Here is a 22,997-nt window from a genome sequence, read left to right as displayed (position 1 = left end):
TTAGCACCATGCTCGAATGCCCCCGACCGCTCCCCTGTACAAAACAGCTAAAATCCTTCAAACGAAAGAAAGCAGCAAATGAAAAAACATAACACATCCTAAAACATGAACCTTGGTTGAAAAAAAAACTAAAGTTGTCCTTTAAGCACATGGGCAGGTGGGCCAGTCAAAATTGCGCCGCAGGCCGGAAGTGGCCCGCAAGCCTGAGTTTGAGTATCGCTACACTGGATTACCCTTATTGGTCTTGGAGATTGCAGACTTATGCACGTTTACTTTGAACATTTTTATGTCCACGTGGTGACCATGGCCTCTTCATTAAAGGCTGTCAGTCTTAAAGGTATGTTCTTAAAACAAATGTTTTTTGTTAAAAGGTTAAAGCACTTCTGATAGTAATCATTGCTGTATAGAGTGTTCGTTCAGTAACAGGGGGTCTCCAGGACCCATTTATCAGCTTCAAATTTATAGTGTTTCAGTTCTTCTTTTTGTCTGCTCGTTTCTTTGTGTCATCACTTCCGATTTCCAATTTAACTTGTTTAATCTGTATCCTGTGATGTGAGTACATATGTTTTTTTTTTGTGGCTTTCGTGTGTGTGTGTGTGCGGGCGCGGGCGCGCTTCCGTCCCTCCGTCATGGAATCGATTACTTTGATTGGCTGATTTATGATGACGTTATTATCATACATCATCGTCGTGATAGAACAAAAGGCACCGCTCACTTCACACAAGTGTGATTTTCTGTTTACTAAACAGCTGGAGAGACGTGGAGACTCCTGTTACTGTACAAATAGATACTCATTAGCAGGGGTTTTCAACTGATTGTGAACGAGGACAACCACCCTGACTAAATCAACTTGGGGACCACTGTTGTGTTGGGTCAAGATTAGTGCTTTGGTAACACTTAAGTTGCTATGCATCCCACTGTTTTCACGAGACTACTGTCTATGGTCCACGCCACGGCATAATTAGGCCTGCAGGTGGTCCATGGGGAAATTGCTTTTTCAAGCTTTTTCTTTGAGTGGTGCAACCATAGGGTGCAGCCACTCCAGTGCCCAGCTTTGTCTGTCCCTATGTATGTTTATGGTACCAACAGGGGGCGCTGTTGCACCACTCACTTCAGACAGGTCTGATTTTTCTTTTAACGCTTCTAAAATAAAAGTGTAGGAGGTGTTCTCTGTTTTCCATCAAAGCAAAGGCCTAACGTTTCTGCAACGTTGCTTGATTGATTCATTAATGATTCGTCCTCAGCCCTACATCTGAGGCTTTTTACATCATTATCGTAGAGAGCAATGTTTCCAAAATACACATCCCCTTTTTTGTTTCCTAAATAAAAAAGATATATTTCAAAACGTTAAAAAAAAAGTTTAGTTAATTAAATACAATTCCAAAAATTGTATTTCATGAATAAAATAATAAAATGGTGTGTATATATATATATATATATATATATATAAAGTAGTACTGCTATTTAGCAGATCCACAAGATTGCAACACGACGCGAAGCGACGCGTTGTGAGCTTGTAGATCTGCTATTTTCACGGCCCCGGGGCAGACTGATTCTATACTCTCAGACGCAGACTTGAGATCACCACCAGTGTTACACAGACGGAAGTGAAAACCGCTGCGGAGCGGACCGTTGCCCCGTCGGCTAGAATGCTGTCGGAAAATAGTCCGCCTCCCGTTAAAAACAACCAACAACAATATACTGTCCCTCTAGGTTTTGTGTCCTAGATATATGGATTATTATTTCTAGTTGTGTTTTCCCTTATAGGCTTCTCTTACTTTCTCTCGTCTATTACTCTCTCTGACTGTCTGTGTCTCGCCTTTTCGCTCTAGGTCTGGCTTGGTTGCTGGCAATTTCAATGAACATGTTATGTCCACCACAGTCATAATTACAGGGTCTCCGAATACTTAACATGGTGTTCTGATGGGAGGAGATGGGGCTAATTTGGTGCTGTGGTGACGTTCCAGGTGTGTGTGTGTGTGCGTGTGTGTGTGTGTGTGTGTGTGTGTGTCATACGTGGTATACCTACCAGGTGGCAACTCAGTATTTTGGCTTGACGAGGGGGATTATCGGGAACAATACTGGCAGAGGGACTGTGCGTGTGACGTGCGTGCACACTTGCAAAGCATCCCAGACCATGTCGCTTCGTCGCCAGCCGTCTCTGCCCCACGCTTTGGATCAGGTGTGAAGCGCATGGAACAGATGGAAGGTGACAGGACACAGGTGTGCGTGTGAGATAGTCTTCCGCTCCCCTGTGACTTTTGGCTGTTATTGTGCAATATTGGGGTGTAGTCACTGAAATTAAAATGAGCTTATAATAAGTGCCGGTATGCTTTTTTTTTGCCAAGCTGATAGAATCATTCCGAGGTTAAAGAAGGATAGCTGGGGACGGGACAAACCTAATTTGCACGTTTAATCTTTCATGACATATTTTTAGTCTGGTACCTCGTAACATCATCACTATGACATAACCAACTCTTGTCTCTTATCCTAATCCTACACCAAGAGAGCAAGGTGGTGTCATGATGAAAGACATACTTTGTTGCTCTTTGATCATATTCACTTCTGCAGAGACTAAAAGCATACCAATTTTAGATGACACTCTGCCCACCGCGTTGATACTTTTGTGCATTTAGGCTGCCTCACTTAGTCAGTTATGACTTATAACCTTAGAGAGTGGGTTTATAGAGTCGGGAGAAATTATTTCCCCGAGTAACTTATTCCATTTCCGTCCTCCTCATGTACAGTACATAGACTGAACTGCTGTATATTTTCCGCAAAGGAAGGACTTAATGAGTACATTCTCTAATTATACCCGTGTGTGTGGGTTTAATTGCTGAGCCATGTTCAGGCCCAGCTATGTTCCGCCTGCATGCAACACCCATGGCTCTGCAACGTTCGCTCTACGGTAGTGTTTGATTGGTAGGCGGCAGGCGGTTGGATGGCTGAAATGAGTTGTGCGTCTATTCTGTAAATCTCATTATACAACAGGTCGTTTCGAGGAAGCAAATCTGATTGGTTGAAACAGCCTTCTAGCCGTGGATCAAAATGAGCACCACTCCACACCTAATCAAAACAAAGAATTCAGCTGCTCTGTTTTCCCAGAGCGCAGCAAACTCGGTGGCTAGGCTAGCTATAGTTTCTTGGGACATTTGTGGTTGTAGTGACTACATCTGTCATTAAAAACATATGTTTTTTTCAGCGATTTTCTTAGTTTTAAGGGTAACTGTTGTATAATTGCAATATTATACACGAGAGGGTGTGGTTTAACGTGATTATTGCCACTTCAGTGATGCTTGCGTCTCGTTCCTGACCGCATCACTGTCATGGCAATAATCACGTTAAACCACACCCTCTTCTCGTGTATAATATTGCTTAAGTATCCCCTCTGCTCCACATGCTAGGTATAAGTGGTAAGAATTGCCGGACGAGGATGTAAGATTTGATCTTTTTATTGCGATTTAAAAACAGTCAAAAGTTAATTTTATATCGTGATAAATTCCCATTTTCCGGATAGCCATGAATATCCTCACGGGTGACTCGAAAATGCTGTCTGGTTCTTTAATGTACACCGGGGTCCTCCTGAGTGATGTGGGCACATTTTAATTTAATATGAATTTATTAATTTAGTTGCTTACTTATTTATTCCTCCTTTATTTATGCAGGGGCCCTTAAAATTCATGTTTACCTCATTTGATGATTTATTTTTTGGCTGTGCTTCTGTCTGTGTGATCTGAAACCAAAACACGTTATTCATTTTAATGTGTATTTTATAGCACAACTAATTGAACCGTGTGAATGCTTGGTCGATGGTTATTTTTATTGGATTTTTCTTTCTTTCATTGTGATTACTGCTGGGTGTGGACCAGAGGCGTATCTACAATAAGGCTAGGACAGGCCTGTCCGCCTGTCCAAATCCATTTCTGCCTGGCCAAAATCCATACAATGAGAGGACCTGAGAACTATTAGTGGACAGCTTATTGGCCGTTGCGGTAGAGCGCGAGCCTCCTTTGTATCCTACTCGTCTGGCAGGTATATCTCTTTTTGAAAACCTTTAGTGCTACGAATGTGCATGGGGGACGACAATTAACACATCTTGCCTGCCCAAAATGTAATTCCTGGAAACGCCTGAATCTGCCCTTTTGTCTTTAACGAAATGTGAATTGATTCCAATATGTTTTTTTGCCATTCCTAATAATAGCATAATAATGGAAGGCTCGTCTGACGATGACCTAGAGAGAATAGTAATAATGATGTATTTTTAAAAATAACAAAACAGTCTGGGGGGCTGGCTCTTGTACAGCCTCTGCATGTAGATGCCCATGTACAATGCAGATGTTTTCGGCGGATGTAGTATTTATTAGCTAGTTTCTTTGCACGGATGAAGCATCACATGAAGTCATCTGACTCAGAGGCAGAACACACACACACACACACACACACACACACACACACACACACACACACACACACACACACACACACACACACATCTGTATGTGTAGCCACCAGAGCAGAGAATGTGGGTCACAGTCGGAGGAGGAAGTGAGTAGTGAGGAGTGGGAGAGAGCCGAGGAAGGTTTGCATTATGACACGATGTTACCAGTGGATCCATTCATGGCAGGATTAGGTTCAGGCAGAGCGACGTGGGAAGGGTTTAACCCCTGCCCACAGGGGAGAGAAGTAAGGAGGAGAGCTAATCCATCCATCCCTCACAGAGATGGAGCTTCCGCATCTCTCTTCAGCCCCCCATCCTATCCTATCCAGTCATCTTTTGACCTTTTGACTTCATTTTCCCACCATCCCTTCTGCACCATCCCTTCTCCCTGAGAAACAAAACCACAGGAGTAGCACTAGCAGGGAGGCAGGAGCTCGAAGGGCAGACATGAAATGAATAAATAAAGTGTTTTCTCACAAAGACTACAACATTGCGTTCAAACTCTGACCCAGTCCCATGTTAAAGTTAATACTCTGTTGTCAGAAACCTGTGACTTTGCACTTCGCTATAGCCACCCATTCAGTCTACAAGCTATTCTTAACATCGGTGCCGTGTTTCCACGGCAAGGACTGTGATGTGAGGTCCAGTGGAAACCTTTAGTGAACTCATATGCCAACAGTATAATTACAGAAGTCTGTCTGAAATTCTAGACCGTAATAACCCTGGTGCCCCCTGAGGCTGAAGCAGCGTGAAGCTTGTAGCAAGGGCTTCACAAGAAAGAGAGGAAGCTTCTGTGCATTTAAGTGTCACAGTCTCTCTCTCTCCCTCAGTCTGTGACTCCACATTCATTTCCACCACACATGCAGTCCCATTTACACACCGTCCCTCATCAACCTGCTCCTATAAAACTGGACTCTTTACAAACTCTCATTGTCAGTTCATAGTTTGATGTCATGGTTGCTTGTCCCTGGATTCCTGTTTTGACTACATTGCAATTGCCTGATTCCTGCCTACTACTACCTAGTAACTTAAGTACTGTGGGAGGTCGGGTGGGAAATACAACTCAGAGTGCAGTTTCAGGGGTTAGACACACGATGGCGCCCCTTGCTTTATTTCTCCAACAGGTTCAAACAAAGTCAGTTTTCACAAACACAACTCAGACAGTAATATTCTTTGCATGAGGTCCCGGTTCCGAGGCGGGAGTCGTCACTGCAGAGGATGAGAGGGGATGTTAGCATACGGTCAGAGCACAAGGTAAGTACAAAGTTGGGGCCTGAGACACCCGGTCTAGGCAGTCTACCAACTAGACCTTTGTATAACTCTTTCTCTTCTTCTTTTCCAGGTTCCAGAGGAGGCCAGGAGGCTCCCCCGGAGGTAGGTAAGGGGGTGCGTATCTTTCTCTATCCACAAGGCACAGAAGAGTACTTTAGAGTAGAAGTACTCGGATACGGGGTGGTGAGTAATTAGAGTAAAAGTACTTGGTATGGCACCGGGCGGGGATGGTACGGAGGGCCCCTTAGGCTCGGCCAACAGGAAGATACACAAGCATTTATATTCTTATTTCTCTCTATCTACTGGGTGGCCGTGTCGGTACGACAACGGCAGTCAGGGGGTTAACACAAAGTAAGCGCTCTAGTTTCTAACGGTCTTCTTTCACCGGGCCTGGCGGCGCAAGCCAACTTAAAGTCTCTTCAAAGGGTGAAATAAACATAACATGGGCCTGTCTTCTTTCACAGGGTGGACGTGACACTTTATCTAGAGCCTGCTAGCTTCCATTAGTCTCTACGGGGTTATCTTCATTCAACAATCTTCAGTGTACAACACCACGGTGACACTCTTCATTCACAGTCTTCATTTAGCATCGACAGGGTGACTTCCTTCATTCACAATCTTCGTTATTATCCTTAGCTGCTCATTTGCCACTATGAGTGCCTCTTCTTAATAACACGGGTGATAGATAGTGAACGGTTTGTCTTACTGCGACCTTATGGAGCTGCTGAGCTGCCGTTTCCATACGAGGGTCCCGTCTCCGCACTCGTCCCCGATACGAGCCAGGTGGGTCTCCAGCATGTATGCGGCTCTCCGTGTATATTTGTCTATGGGGGGCACACGCTCCTGCGTGTGCTTCCAGCCCCACTCCTACAAGCCTGGTGATGTGAGAATATAAGAGAGCAATTGAGTGGTGATACAAACGATCAAACAATAAACATAGTCCATACGTGAGAGTCCATAAGTGAGAGGATTGTGGACTTACCATCCAACGCCGAGTGGACGGCATATGCTGCGCGAGCGTCTGTGTGTAGCAGGGATCTGATACTGCTAGGTGCGCAGGTTGTTTATAAAGGGCGCGGCTGACAGGCTGCGGCTGTCCTTAATTGCTAACCAGGGCGGCGGCCGGAATGAGGCGCAGCTGATTTAGAATTGCTCTGGGATAGTACACTGAGTCTATGACACGGCCGTGGGCGTGCCTGGTTGTCATGGTAACGCGCCCCTCCCCCTGAGGTGAGACCTGACACACTCCACACACTCCCCCCCTAAGTTTCTTGCTACCGCAAGGAGCTTGACTACTTCCCTCGTCTTCGTACAGTCTTGAGAGCGCGTCCGCGTGTTTCATCTTGGTCCCGGGCCGGTGCTCTATCTCGAACTTGTAGCTCTGGAGCTCGACGAACCAGCGGGTGACGCGGTCGTTGCGGTCTTTGTTCGCCGCCATCCACTTGAGTGGCGCGTGGTCGGTCACGAGGGTGAACTGTCTGCCCCATAAGTAGTACCGGAGGTGGTGGATGGCCCATTTCACGGCCAGACACTCCTTCTCGACAGTGGAGTAGTTACGCTCGTGCTTCAGCAGCTTCCTGCTGATGTACAGAACGGGATGCTCATCTCCGTCTACCGGCTGGGACAGGACGGCGCCGACCCCGGTGTTGGACGCATCCGTGGCGAGGCTGAAGGGCCTGTTGAAGTTCGGCGCTACGAGCACCGGCTCACTGCACAGGGCGGTCTTCAGGGTGCGGAAGGCTTCGTCCGCCTCGTCTGTCCATTGGACGTGGTGGGGGAGGCTCTTCTTCGTCAAATCGTGGAGGGGGGCCGCGATCGTGGCGAAATTTTTGACGAATTTCTGATAATAGGCGATCAGGCCGAGGAAGGACTTGACCTGCTTCTTGGTCACCGGACGTGGCCAGATCTTCTCCACCTTCCTCGTCTGTGGTCGGATGCACCCACGGCCGATGGTGTAACCGAGATAGTCGGTCTCGGTCCGCCCAATGCGGCACTTCTTCGCGTTGGCGGTCAGGCCGGCCGCCCGGAGGGTGGCTAGGACGGTGTCGACCCGCTCCAGGTGTTGGCCCCAGGTGGCGCTGTGGATGATCACATCATCCAAATAGGCCGCCGCGAACGCCTGGTGGGGTCGCAATATCCGGTCCATCAACCTCTGGAACGTGGCGGGGGCTCCGTGCACTCCGAAGGGCATCACTCTGTACTGGAAGAGTCCGTCGGGGGTGATAAAGGCGGTTTTCTGCTTGGCTCTTTCCGTGAGGGGGACCTGCCAGTACCCTTTCGTCAGGTCGAGGGTGCTGATGAACCGGGCGGGCCCCAGCCGGTCGATCAGCTCATCGACGCGTGCCATGGGATACGCGTCGAATACGGAGATCTCGTTTAGCTTCCGGAAGTCGTTGCAGAAACGAAGGGTGCCGTCGGGCTTGGGGACTATTGCGATCGGGCTCGACCAGGCACTGTGGGACTCCTCGATGACCCCCAGCTCGAGCATCTTCTTAACTTCTTCCCTTATGGCCTCTCGTCGTGCCTCCGGGATCCGGTACGGCCGTAGTCGCACTACCTGGCCGTTAGGGGTGTCGATGTCGTGTTTTAACACGGAGGTGTGTCCCGGGAGCTCGGAGAACACGTCGCGGTTCCGATCGAGGAGTTCCCGCAAGTCCTGCGTCTGCTGGGGCGTCAGACCCTCGCCAAGGGCTACGGCCGGGGCCTGCGGGGAGACAAAGGTCAATAAAGCGGGTAGGGGTACTTCCTCCGGCGTATGCCACCGTTTCAGTATATTCACGTGATATATCTGGTGTCCCCTTCTTCTGCCTGGCTGGCTCACCCGGTAGTTTACGGCTCCTTTCCTCTCCACGACTTCATATGGGCCCTTCCACCGGGCCAGGAACTTGCATTCGCTGGTGGGGACCAACACCAGCACCTTATCGCCAGGGGCGAACTCACGGATTTTGGCACCCTTATTGTAGGTGCGCGCCTGGGCGGTCTGGGCTGCGGCCATGTGCTCTCTTACGATGGGCCATATGCGTTTGGCGCGCTCCTGGAGTGCGTCTACGTGTTCGATGACACTGCGGAGGGGGGACGGCTGGCTCTCCCAGGCTTCTTTAGCCAGGTCGAGGAGGCCACGCGGTTTCCTCCCGTACAGGAGCTCAAAGGGCGAGAACCCGGTTGACGCCTGGGGTACTTCGCGAATCGCGAAGAGCACAAACGGGATGAGGCGGTCCCAATCCTTGGCGTCCTCTTCCGTGACGCGTTTTAGCATTTTCTTTAAGGTCTGGTTAAACCGCTCGACCAACCCATCCGTCTCGGGGTGGTAGGCGGAGGTCCGTATACGCTTGACCTTTAACCATTTGTACAGGGCCGATAGGACGCGGGACATAAAACACGTGCCCTGGTCCGTCAGGATCTCGTCCGCGATGCCGACGTGGCTGAATAACATCAGCAGCTCGTGGGCAATAGCCCGGGCGTTGGCGGTACGGAGGGGGATGGCCTCCGGATAGCGCGTCGCATAGTCCATGATGACTAAAATGTAGCGGTGTCCCCGGGCGGACTTAGGGAGGGGTCCGACAATATCCATGGCGATACGGGAAAACGGCACATCAATAATTGGCATCGGGATTAGCGGGCTGTGGGGAACTCCGCGGGGGGCGGTTAGCTGACACTCGGCACAGGAGCGGCAAAACTCCTCAATGGCCTTCTTAACGCCTGGCCAGTAGAAGCGGGCGGTGACCCGGTCGTAAGTCTTTTGTACGGCCAGGTGGGCCCCTAACTGGTGGGAGTGGGCGAGATACATTACTCGGGACACATACGTTTTTGGGACGAGTAATTGTTCGACGACCTCCCCCGCGGGGTCTTTGCAAGCGCGGTACAGTAAGTCGTGTCGGACGAAGAAGTGTGGGAAAGGTTTCTCACTCACCCCCGGGTTCAGCTTCCCGTCGACGGCCACGACGTTCCGCCTGGCGCCAGCCAGGTTGGGGTCGGCCCACTGCGCGGTGGCGAACGACCCTTGCCGCCGGGGGGGCGGCGTGTCTATTCTGGGGAACTCTAGTAAGGGGTCTTCACCGAGGGCCGGCGTGTCGTCGGCGTCGGAGGCCTCCGCTTCTTCCGGCCAGGGTTCTGGCTGGGGACTTCCTCTGCCGCTGCTGGTGGACGAGGTCCCGTCTTCGCGGAGGGCGGGGCAGGCGACGAGGGGTACGCTACTCCGGCGGCGTCGGCGGCGCCGCGTCCTGGGGGGCCCTCGTCGTCCCGGGTTCCAGTATTTCTCGAACAGCGGACAGTCCGTTCCGATCAAGAGGGGGACTGGGAGTTCGGGGACCACTCCGGCAGCGACCAACGCGGAGCCCCGGGGGGTCTGTACGGTCACGTGGGCGACGGGGTACCGTCGGACATCTCCGTGGACACACGTGACCGGGATGGTGGGTCCATTGGTGGCGGAGGCGAGGTCACCCCGGACCAGCGTCACCACGCTGCCTGAGTCCAGCAAGGCATGGGTGTCGGTCCCATCAACCCGGGCGGGGAGGGTGGTCTGTCGTCGGCTCTCACTTCCGGTGTGGAGGCAGGGGCGGGGCCCTCTCATGCTGTCTGCGGAGGGCATGGAGACATCGGGGCCGGGGGGCCGCTCTGGGCAGGCCCAGGACAGGTGGTCCTCCCGATTACAGACGTAGCACCTGCGGATCCGCGGGCTGCGGTCGGGGGGGCCGGAGGCACGGGGCCGGACCGGGGCCGGCGGGGTCGGCGGGGCTGGTCGGCGTCGGTCTCGGCGGTCGTCTGTCTTGGGGACGGCGTCGCTCTTGGTCTGGCGGAGCATATCCGAGCAGACGTGGTGGTTCTCCAGGAGGGCGATCAGGGCGTCCACGGATGTGGGGCTGACTCGGGCAACATATTTCTTGGCGTCGGATGGCAGGGCACGGACACACCGGTCTATGACTAATCTCTCAATCCACGGGGTCTCTCCGCCCGTGGTCAGCCAGCTCTGCGTCAGGCGGTAGAGGTCGGCGACCTGAGCGCGAGGGGGCTGGGCCTGCTGATAGGCCCACATGTGGTACCGCTGGGCCCGGGCGGGCAGGCTGTAGCCGAGGGTGGACAAGATGGCGGCCTTCAGCGTCTCGTAGTCTCGAGCCTCTCTGGCGGGAAGGTCCCGACATGCGCGTTGAGCCTCTCCCGAGAGGTAGGGCGCCAGTATGCCGGCCCAGTCGGCGGCGGGCCACTGCTCGCGGTCGGCGGTGCGTTCGAAGAGTTCGAGGTACGCCTCGATGTCATCCTCGGGGGTCTGCTTGGAGAGGACGGCGTTGGGGGTCCTAGGGACATCGCCGTGTCGGTCTAGCCTGCGGACAACTTCACGCACCGCGTTCTGTAGTTCAGTCTGACTTCGGAGGAGGGCGGCCAATTCGAGGCTGGCCATGGTTAGGCGGTGGTTGAGATCAGATGAGTACCCACATTCTCCACCATATGTGGGAGGTCGGGTGGGAAATACAACTCAGAGTGCAGTTTCAGGGGTTAGACACACGATGGCGCCCCTTGCTTTATTTCTCCAACAGGTTCAAACAAAGTCAGTTTTCACAAACAGAACTCAGACAGTAATATTCTTTGCATGAGGTCCCGGTTCCGAGGCGGGAGTCGTCACTGCAGAGGATGAGAGGGGATGTTAGCATACGGTCAGAGCACAAGGTAAGTACAAAGTTGGGGCCTGAGACACCCGGTCTAGGCAGTCTACCAACTAGACCTTTGTATAACTCTTTCTCTTCTTCTTTTCCAGGTTCCAGAGGAGGCCAGGAGGCTCCCCCGGAGGTAGGTAAGGGGGTGCGTATCTTTCTCTATCCACAAGGCACAGAAGAGTACTTTAGAGTAGAAGTACTCGGATACGGGGTGGTGAGTAATTAGAGTAAAAGTACTTGGTATGGCACCGGGCGGGGATGGTACGGAGGGCCCCTTAGGCTCGGCCAACAGGAAGATACACAAGCATTTATATTCTTATTTCTCTCTATCTACTGGGTGGCCGTGTCGGTACGACAACGGCAGTCAGGGGGTTAACACAAAGTAAGCGCTCTAGTTTCTAACGGTCTTCTTTCACCGGGCCTGGCGGCGCAAGCCAACTTAAAGTCTCTTCAAAGGGTGAAATAAACATAACACGGGCCTGTCTTCTTTCACAGGGTGGACGTGACACTTTATCTAGAGCCTGCTAGCTTCCATTAGTCTCTACAGGGTTATCTTCATTCAACAATCTTCAGTGTACAACACCACGGTGACACTCTTCATTCACAGTCTTCATTTAGCATCGACAGGGTGACTTCCTTCATTCACAATCTTCGTTATTATCCTTAGCTGCTCATTTGCCACTATGAGTGCCTCTTCTTAATAACACGGGTGATAGATAGTGAACGGTTTGTCTTACTGCGACCTTATGGAGCTGCTGAGCTGCCGTTTCCATACGAGGGTCCCGTCTCCGCACTCGTCCCCGATACGAGCCAGGTGGGTCTCCAGCATGTATGCGGCTCTCCGTGTATATTTGTCTATGGGGGGCACACGCTCCTGCGTGTGCTTCCAGCCCCACTCCTACAAGCCTGGTGATGTGAGAATATAAGAGAGCAATTGAGTGGTGATACAAACGATCAAACAATAAACATAGTCCATACGTGAGAGTCCATAAGTGAGAGGAGTGTGGACTTACCATCCAACGCCGAGTGGACGGCATATGCTGCGCGAGCGTCTGTGTGTAGCAGGGATCTAATCCATGCAGAAAATGCATGATCAAATTACCTATACTCTAGTATAATGTGCTGAAAGCAGGTAAGATTATTGAAAATTAAGTATGACAAATGACAATCTACAAAATCTTAATCTACTAAATGAATACTATAAACCAGGTGGCCATTTTGACCTACGGGTGGTGCTGGGAAAAAAGTCCATGGCATCACCAAAACCACTAGGGTTTATCCCATAGAGTATTAGAAGGATAGAGACTGAACCGGAGTGACAGCCCTGTCACTGTCTCTTCTTCTCAGTGATCAATTGGTCTGTAGTAACTTTCTTTTCAGGACAGTGTTTTGTTGCACAATATCCCACAAACTTGAAGTTCTGAAAGATGAATATTAAAGTAGAATAGCTCTAAATCTAAATATTTTATGAGGAGGAGCAAACCAGTTGGCTTGTGGTTTATTTGAGAGGATGTGTGCAGTTTTCTCCCATGTCATAGCAAGCAGAAATACAAAAGTTCAGCTGATCAGCAGTCAGCACTAGAGAACTTTGTGGTGGCTCTGTATTGTTTACGACAGTCAGTCAGTCAGTCAGTCATATATGATACAGTCTGTTTCTAGCGAAAATTTAACTAATTCAGCAGCAGTAACATTAGCGTTTTCATATCTACAGTATAGTGAAACGGCCTGAGTGATCTGTTTATTTTTCAAACACAGTTCTTATATGAAAATATGGGAATTACAATGCAAATAAAAAGTACATGAACCCGTAGACTTAGCGCCCTCTACCGATATTGACGTCAGACTTCGGTGCTCTATATAGCAGATGGCTTGTCAGGCTTAACGAGGGCATAATTTGTTAGATAAGCCTATATGTGTATTTGTCTACTACTCTAGTTTTTCAAAGCGAAAGCCAGAGGTTCTCTACAGAAATGACTGGTTTATTTAAGTCATTTTTCTCGCTGACTTTGCGGGATTAATTTATAGTCATGTCCTCACTCACTCCAGTCCTTCAGCAGGGCTTATTTAAGTGAATCGAACAATTTCCAGCGAGAAGTGGCAGTGGCGTATTCCCACAAGGGGCTTGCTAAAGCACTTAGTGACTGGAATAGTGGCTGGAGTTCAGTTGTTTCACCGCTGGCGGTGCTTGTACTGTAGATACAAAGAGATCTTGGGGAGGGCAGGTTAGGACTCAGCGAGCAACTGTGGTTATTTTTGCATAGCATTTAGTTGCCCATTGATGCAATTTAATTAAAATGGGTCAGGTCATTTTAAAATGAGAACGATTAACACAACAGCCACCACTGCTAATTCAGATACTGTTAAGTAAATATTTGAGCCTTTATTCAGGTTGAACAAGGGTTGAGCAATGAGCAGTGTCTCGGGTGGTTATGTGGCCTTCAAAGTTTCCCAGTTCGGTACATTTCTCCCCCATGGGTTAATGTTGCCTTTGAGCGAAACATTGAACCGTTTAACTGCCAATGAGCTGATTGGTGCCTGGCGTGGGCTCCTCTGCTGTCATCTATCTATAAATTGACAGTCTCGGACGACCTGACCGATCAAGTTCAAACTCAAGATCAAGTTCAAACTCAGTGAGAAGTCAATAGGACTTCATAGACTGACCTGGATCCACATGGAACTCCATACGGACAGACACACGCAGAAATCTCCATAATACTGTATGGGCATAATAGGGACACAGACTGAGATATTCAGCCAACGGGTATTGCATAACCGACCGCGCGGGGCATGCAATGCATTCCCAACTTGCATCCCTTTCCTTATTGACTTTCATCGTTCCCGAGTAGGCCGTTGCCCAAAGGGCTACGTTAGTGGGTGAATTTAATGCATATTGTAAATCACTTTAGTTTGGATAAAGGCACATATACATATAAGTCATTTTAGCAAAGCAGATATCATTTTCAACCAAGGCATAATATTTTTAAGAATGCAATTTGAATTTAACCTTGCCCTCTCATTTAGTCTCTTGTTTTGATTTGTTGTTGAAGACGATGATTATCTTGGGTATCTACTGTACATGGGAATGACATACTGTAGTAGGCTCCAATGTGGATTTGTATTTTGGACTTCCACGTGACCGCTGGCCAGCCATGATGTCCGTCTATGTAGTGTTCCAAATTTGGGCAAGGTTTCCAGTCCAATTCCAACTATATTCAAAAATGAAATATTTCAAAATATATGGAGAAACAAAATGTGGAGGTACTTTATCTTACTGGCAGTGCGAAAAAATATAAATTGGTGCCGTTCTTCTTTTTCGGATTAGGTGTAGGCCAACAATGTCCTCATGCTTTTGTTTTACTGCATTCGTTTCATGGTGACCTTTTGTAAGGGCTGACAGGAGCCCTCTCTGTGCCATCATGGACCATTCTGTTCAAGCTGCTATGTTGGAAATAACTACATTTTGAACACACTCATGGCTGGTAAAGTCCAGACTCCAGATGGCGACATCGTGGAAGGCAAACAACTTGCAAAGAGAAACAGTTTAGTGATACTGGAAACTTTATTGGTGAGGGTAATGAGCTCAACTCCCCAATCAAAGGCATCAAAATATGGCCATGGTATTGCAGTAATGTGGTTATTGTCGGCCATTGTCACATTAAAGTTGAAGAAAGTGTGTCTGTGTTTCCGTGTGTGTGGAGCAGAGGAAGACTAGCTGCTCTCTAAAGCCAATGAATTATAGAGTGACTACAGTTTTATTACATAGTTTTGCACTAGACTCTTTCTGTTTGTTTCTCTGAGCTCTGTGCTAACACTCTGTCCTACCGTTATGCCAGAAAATGGGATCTCCAACACTCAAAGACATTGCAGAAATTGCAGAAAAACATTTGCGTATACCATTTATTTTCTCTTTTTCTTTTTTTTTCTGGAAACACGACCTGTGCAAAGAAAATGGCTGAAAATACTACCTGTGAGGATCTTTTTCATGTTTCTTGGCATGATTCCTTTCAGCACTACAATTTCAATGTTTGTTACCGTTGCGCCCCAACAATCACTTGATGTTTCGGGGGAAAACATATTCCTCTGAAGATAAATCACCGTGGCGCTCAGAGGATGCTGATGTCCTGACAAGGCATGTCGCACAGCTTAATGTGGTTTTCTCCCCACTGTATCTGCCTGTCTCTTTCCCCCATGTACTTTCTTCCCACTTTCTTCCCACGTTCTTCCGTGCACACACTCACTCTCATTTGTCTTGGCCGTAAAAAGAGAGACCACATAATTATCTTCTTCGGGGGCAAAGGGCCTGCTAACATTTAACCTCTTCCTCTTTCGTTTATTAAAAGACCACTCTTACGGGCCCTCAGCTCTTTAAGCCTAATTTATACCTCCTTGCACGACCCTGGCGGCTGGTGCTCACCCAAAAATAACCCATTATTAATTTATAGTATAAAATCTATTTGTTCCTTTCTGCCTCTTCCCTTCACCTTACCTTGGCATTAGTGGCCACTGCCCATGTGTCTACGGTACTCTATATTTGATTATTTTGTGTTATTTCTTGTTGTTTTGTAATACCAGCTCTCACCCCCCCCCCCCCCCCCAATGCAGCCTCTCCATCTGTGCCACACTTTTATGTTGTTTTACCTCCATTTTCAAAGCACATCCTCTTGATTGCAACCAGGTGAAGCAAACCAACCACGCATCCATATGCTCATGACTCTCCACACACACACACACACACACACACACACACACACACACACACACACAGAGGCGGGCGGGAAGGCTGTGTGTGTGTGCGCACGCGCGCAGGGGGGGGGGGGTTTGTTCAGTGAAGCAGTGATGCATATAAATGGCAGTTGCTTGTTGATGGGTTCCTTTCTGTATTTTCCTGTTTTTGTTTTCTTTGCTGCAACGGAGGATTACGCATGGTTTCTACTTCCCAGGGGTTAAATGGTGTATTTCCACAGCTTGACACTTGACCCCAATGATGTCCAAACATGTCCAAATTGCTACACAGAGGATTATAGCCTAACACTCAGCTCTCCAGCCTTAGGGCTTTTAAGACTGAAAGCACAAAATATACTGAATGTATAGTGTGCGTGTGCGTGCGTGAGTGCATGCGCGCGCGCTTGTGTGTGCGCGCGCGCTTGTGTGTGCGCGCGCGCGCACGCCGCTCGCTCTTGGGCAATCCCTGTCTGTTTGTTCTCCCTCGGGTCCAATTACTGTGTTCCCCAGGCTTGCCCAGGGTCACTGGCTCCTTGTGTGGCCCAGGAGGACACGGGGTCCTGTTTCTGGAGGTTTGGAGGATGATAGGCGCCCCAGCGATCACTCCTACTCGACGTGCTACATTGCTAGGCTATGTAGCCACAAACGCTGGCCACAGAGACACGAGAACTATAATTAGGAAATGGGAATAGAGTCCGATTGTCCTCTACTGTTCTGCTGTGTCAACTTCTAGATACATCCACGGTAAAAGCCCAAATTAAAGAACACATAATTAGAAGGGGTAGAAATTGTTCTCCTTTTACTCTCTCGTCTCTCTTTTTGTTGTTTACCAGCACAGTAAGGCCAGTTCTACAGTTGTAGCAATGGAGCACCAAAGTCTGACGTCAATATTGCTAGAGGGCGCTATAAGTCCCCGGGTTCGTGTACTTTTTTATTTGTATTATAATCCCCATAGGGGGATCTTAGATCATCTCATAAGAACTGTGTTTGAAAAATAAACAAATAATTCTGGCGGTTTCACTCTTATGATGTAAAGAATCTCTGACTGCGAGAAAACACTAATGTTACTGCTGCCGAATTAGTTACATTTTCGCTCGAAACGGACTGTATCAAATTTGACTGACTGACTGATCGTAAACGATACAAAGACACCTCCCCGACATTATCGCAGAGACAGTTTGTTTAATTTTGCGAGACAGTTTGTTTAATTTTGGACCACAATTCTTATATGAGACGATTTTAAGATGACTCAATGTTATTCTCCATGGAGAGAAACGTCCGCGAACCCCTTGAAACAATGAAACCAGGGGATGAGCGAGTGACGTCAGGACTTGGGCGCTCTATTGTAAACACTAATAACGGAGCATAAAGGGGGATACATTTTCCTCAAGTGAAAACAAATTGAGATTATTTCCTGGGATACAAAAAAAAAGCCTCCAAATCGTATATGCATCTCCAAATGGAGGAAAAAGTATTCAATTTAGTGGTACATTGTACATACATGAGTGATACAGTATATAATGCAATAAGAAAACAGGTTGGAACATAGTCAACAACATACTACAACAGATTTGTGGTGAGAGGGTGGTGTGAGGGGACGAAATAACGTCCCCTCACACCACAGGAAAACATTTCACTTCAAAACAAACACCAGTCCAGAGAGAAGGTAAATGGAAAATAATCAGCTTGACATGTTTGCTGAAAGACTTCAGAAGGTGGAACCAGCAGGGTGGGGGAGAAAAATGATACAACAAAATGCAAAAAGTGACAAGTAAGCCAAGTTAAGTAAGATGAATTATAGTAAAACCTGCTGCAAAAGAAATGGAAGAATACATACATTTTGGCTGTTCTTTTCGTACCCGTCAGTGTGTTAACTTGTATATAGCCTGCATGCATAATATACTCTCGGAGAGGAGAAAGTATGTCTTTTTCAACCTCATCTGTCAAGCATTTATTACCATATAGCTGCAGTGTACATACTATAGTGCAGCTATGTCTTATTAGCATTCGTAGTGTGCACCTTACTAACGCACACGCACAGGGGGAATTCATGAAAGAAATGTAATGGCTCTGATGATTATGATGAAACATGGAGGGAGCAATTAGAAGTTAAGTGTCTCCCTGTCTTGCTCAGGGACACTTTGGACACAGATCGGTACTGGGAGGCGAACCCCGGGACATCCTGATCACCAGAACACAGCCTCTCTATCCACTAAGCTATACGGTTGCCTGAGACTGTCGACCTGTGTCGAGTTTCTCAATGTGTTATTTCACTGAAGGAGTATGACGATAACATTTATGTTTACATACGAATAGGATTTTTCTTTTAGTTTGATTGTACAGACAGTAGGTCAGGTCTTATTTCGATGTGGCCATTTTCTGATTTGTATTTGGGTTGGGAATCGCTTATAGTTGCCTGCCTGACGTCTCAGAGCCATATCCTGAGATGGAAGTGCTTTCATTTAAATATGTTGACTGGGACTGTTAAATCAGTATACTTGCTCTGCTATGCAGGTTATAAGAGCATAGCGAGTGTGTCAGTGTGCATGTGCACATGACATACAGTAGCACTATGCAATGCATGTACGTTCACAATTCCAACCATGTACATTATATGCATGCTGATTCTACAATGATGTATACCACCACTTCTCATCTCAGTTCCTGTTATACATCATTTCTGTTTCGGGTCAATCTTTTGTAAGATGCAGACATATTTCAACGTAGGCCTATGCTTAGTTGTTTGATCTCTGGTCATTATGCTACAGTAGAACTTGACCTCCATACTGTATCTGCCCTTTTCCATTTTCCAGGCCTTCCGGCTGACCTCTGGGCTGAGTCTTGGCAGGGCTGTGAGCAGAGGAGGCGGGGCCAGTTGAGAGAGAGGAGTGCATGTGACTTGAGAGGCGATGAAGTCCAGCATGAGGCAGTGGCGGCGGCTCATCCTGGTGGGAATGCTGGCCTGGGTTCTCCTCTTCCTGGGCCTCCTCTCGTACTTCCTGGACGCTCGCGTGGACGAGCCCCTGTCCTCCGCCGGCTCCACCCTCTCCCAGCACTCCCAGGACACGCGGCGGCTGGCCTCCATACAGGCCACACGCCAGCAGCGCGCCATCATGGGCTCCCGGCCCGAATTGCCGCCCGGCTCCTCCGCCCTGACCACCGCCGCCTCCGCCGCCGTCGCGGACGACCGGGAGCCCTCGGCCAGCCCCCCCGCCGTCACCCCGGAGTCCAGCCTGGAGGGGAGCCCCCGGAGCCCCCCCTACGGCGCGTACGCCATGAGCCAGGAGGCCAGCCGCCCGGATTACCTGGACCCCCAGAGCCTGGCCGCCTGGTCCTCCTTCGGCACGGAGAACGTGGGCTCCCATTCGGACGCCGGCGCGGCGGCGCGGGGGAGCCGCGAGAGAGCCGCCATGGAGCACCTCCTGAACAGAGCCGCGAGTCGTCACGGCGGAGAGGAAGAGGAGGACGAGGACGAAGAGGTGAAGGAGGCGGGGAACGGCAGGAGGGCGGCGGCAGGCGGCCGGGCAGGAGGAGGAGGAGGAGGAGGAGGAGACGACTCCTCCGACCTGGAGGAGTACTACTTCTCCAAGTCGGCGTCGGTGGTGCAGCGGCTGTGGCGGGGCCGCGTGTCCGCCGGCATGCTGAGCCCGCGGCTGCAGCGCGCCATGAAGGACTACCTGACCGCCAACAAGCACCACGTGGCCTACAGGGGGCGCCGCCGGACGGCGCAGGGCGCGAGGGAGCTGCTGTGTCAACTGAAGGCCCAGGCGAGGCTCCGGACGGTGGACGGCTCGGAGCAGCCCTTCTCCTCCCTGGGCTGGGCCCATCTGGTGCCCCGCCTTCCCCTGGAGGAGCTGCACAGATGGCAGGACCGCGGCGGCGGCTTCGAGACCTGCGCTGTGGTCACCTCGGCAGGGGCCATCCTGCACTCGGGACTCGGCAAGGAGATTGGTGAGTCGAAAGTACACATGGGGGTTTTGAATAAGGGAATAATGGAGTGGTATTTGGTGATGTGGCAGCAACTACACACAGCCATTTGTCCCTTGATGTTCATCTATATACGCAGTATTCTTTCTTTTCTTTTCAAAATCTTTTCATTTTCGTTTTGTAACGGTATGGGTGTCAAGTCACAGATTCATGGAAAAATACAAAAAATTAAAAATCAGATTTTAGTATCAGTGACTGGGGTAAACAAACAGTACTGTACGAATCACAGAGATCGTGGGCAGACCTAATGAAAAGACTGTTATTGTGCAAAACATGGCCCTTCAAGACAAAAGAAAAACATTTTCACCCCTTCAAGTCCCAATTTAGTAAAGCCAATTCCCAATTCCCCAGCCTCTCTACAAGTACTCCATCTCTGCTAACCCCCACAATCAGTCATTGGGAGGGTGAGGAAAGCCTCAGGTCTCCTCCGATACCCGGGCCGTCAAGCCAACATCTTCTTTTCACCCGACAGTGAAAGGTCTCACTAGGGGGGGCGTAACGCATGTGGAGGTACACGCTATCCCCCCCACCTCCTCCCTCTATATACGCAGTATTACACAAATGTCTTGCACTGTAATACATCTTTGGGTCAAAGGCCAAGGGAGGGGTTAGTTAGTTAATTAGTTCGTTTCATTTATTGTCCACGTGTGGAAATTCGTCTTCGGTCTCAAACAGTAAAAAACAAACGGTTACAACAACAGCAACAACACTTAACACAATTATTTTCTCATGGCAAAAAAGTGCAGGACAACAGTGACGGATACATTGGAAAAACAAACAAATCTAGCGAGACATGGTATCATTTAGTGCCTTAATGGCATTTGGTATGAAAGAATTTTATAAAATGTTACGGTTAGCTCTTGGTATTTTGTACCGTCTACCAGAGGGAAGTAGTTCGAACTCCCTGCAGAGTGGATGAGAGGGGTCGTTTGCTATCTTGATAGCTTTTTTTTACGAAGTACCTCCTTGTAGATACAGCCTAATTGTTGCTGTCTCTTCCCAATTATTTTTGAGGCTAGGTTTACTATTCACTGCAGCTTGCTGCTTCCTTTTACATTTAGATTGCCAAACCAGTTGACAGTGACGGCGTCAGAAAGTGGAACTATACCATTTTGATCAACAATAATCATTCGAATATCTCCTGCTCTGAAGTGGTGTATGCAGGGGGAAATTGATATTTTTATCCCACTATTTTAACCCAGTTTTCTTTTCACCCAGTGCCAATTATCTAATGTAATCCTGGGCGCTACACTTCCTCTGCCAACCTGGGGGGGCAGCGGACTGACCTCATGCCTCCTTCTATGCATGAGGAGTCCAAGCTGTACAGTATGTATCTTTGATCTGTGTATGAGCAGACATTGTGCTTTCCACAAATAAGCAAATTCTTTGGATTGTTTTTCTCTTCGGATCGATGATTATTGTAATTTCACATTTTCCCAACCGTTTTCTTGCCATGACTTTCTGTAATCACCAGTAATTTAGCAGTTGCTTTTATCCACAGAGACGTAGAGTAAGTTGCATGAACCCTAGTGACAAACGATAATACACAGAATAATGTGAACAATTAAACTTACTGTACATCTGCATGGCATAACTAGAAATTATACAAGGAATGAGGAATGCTAGGGCGTGAGGAAGAGTTTGAAGAGGGGAGTTTTCAGACTGCAATGGAAAATGGAGAGCGAGTCTGCAGTCCTGACTGAGGATAGAGGGTTCTTCCGCGTGATTCTATTCTATGTCCGAGCATAGACAGGGACCTGCCACATGATAATCAACACAATCACTATTTATTAGAACACCCAGATCAAAATTAATTAACTAATTCATTCATTCAAAGCAAACCGCATAAACATAAACAATATTAGTGTGCCTCTTCTACAAAAAATAATTCTTGAGCGTTATCTTATTCAATCAAAGAAAACGGCATAAACAATATTAGTTTGCCTCTTCTTCTAGAAACAAATATTCTGTCACGCGTGCCAAGCTGTCATTCTCTTGTATTATACTGTACTTGTATTATTTCCCACCACGGAGTAACCTCACGGCAGACTATCAGCATATATAGCTATCCACCTTGGAGGAAAGTCTGGTAGTCTGGTAAGACGGGCAGTGTTGGTAGGCCAATCAGAGGCAGACGGGGCGTTACCATGTCTATGCTCGGACGTCGAATAGAATCACGTGGTTCTTCCAGGAGGGAGAGTCTAGATTGTGTCGCACTTTGATCACAAACCAAGACACAGAGGCAATGCTACTGGGTAATTTGTAGCCTTGATTTATTTAGAAGTGAGTTGACAACGGAAAGATGAAAGATTAAGTTAGGCGTTCACATAGAGGCACTCAGGCAACAGAAACCTCTCCTTCCAGGTTCCCAAGGTCCCCGGTAGGCGTGAGGTGGGTATTTAGTATAACAGTTCTTTCCCTTCGTTTTCCGACAGGGAGATAGAGGCACGTGACGTCACGTAGCTTAGTCAACTTATCCTCCGGCTATTACGTATAGGGGGGGAATGGGGGGCTCCTCTTGTCCTCCCAATCCCGTCCCGGGTTTATTCACAGTTCGGAATTTCCGAATGACTCGCTCGAGTCGTAGTTTGCCTGTGGGTGAGAGACATGTAATTACTATATTGTATTTGACAAGTGGCATATTCAGTGAGGGAATGAGGTGTGTGTCTTACCGCCAGGCGCCCGATAGCGTGTGCACACCAGAGAGACCAGACCTTGACTGGGAGGGAGGCTGCGCTATTTGTAGGCTGTATAGGTGAGAGACGCAGGTGGGAAGCAATCGCTCTGATGGAGAATGACAGCCGGTACGTACCGCCCCTCTATGCTGCGCCCGAGAGGTTGACGCGGCACACCACCTCCCTCTGCCCGTCTCTCTCCGGCGTGGAGGCGCCTACCTGGCCGGCGGTCCCTTAGCGAGACACCACAATTGC

At 48.8% G+C, this 22,997-nt stretch overlaps 1 protein-coding gene across 1 annotated transcript in view; it reads left to right on the top strand.

Annotated features, from left to right (window-relative positions):
* st6gal2a (ST6 beta-galactosamide alpha-2,6-sialyltranferase 2a) overlaps positions 1–22,997 on the top strand; it is a 56,888-nt gene that overhangs the window by 6,955 nt on the left and 26,936 nt on the right. Inside the window, exon 2 of the mRNA XM_080786537.1 lies at positions 18,894–20,031. Coding sequence (XP_080642663.1) covers positions 18,990–20,031 — 1,042 coding nt within the window. The 5' untranslated portion in view covers positions 18,894–18,989. The remainder of the gene's footprint in view (positions 1–18,893; positions 20,032–22,997) is intronic.

The sequence above is a fragment of the Protomyctophum bolini genome (genome assembly GCF_963924005.1).
Source record: "Protomyctophum bolini genome assembly, chromosome: 16".
Classification (NCBI taxonomy): Eukaryota; Metazoa; Chordata; class Actinopteri; order Myctophiformes; family Myctophidae; genus Protomyctophum; species Protomyctophum bolini.
Note: the sequence above shows the minus strand (reverse complement) of the source record. Positions and strands in the feature narration are given on the sequence as shown.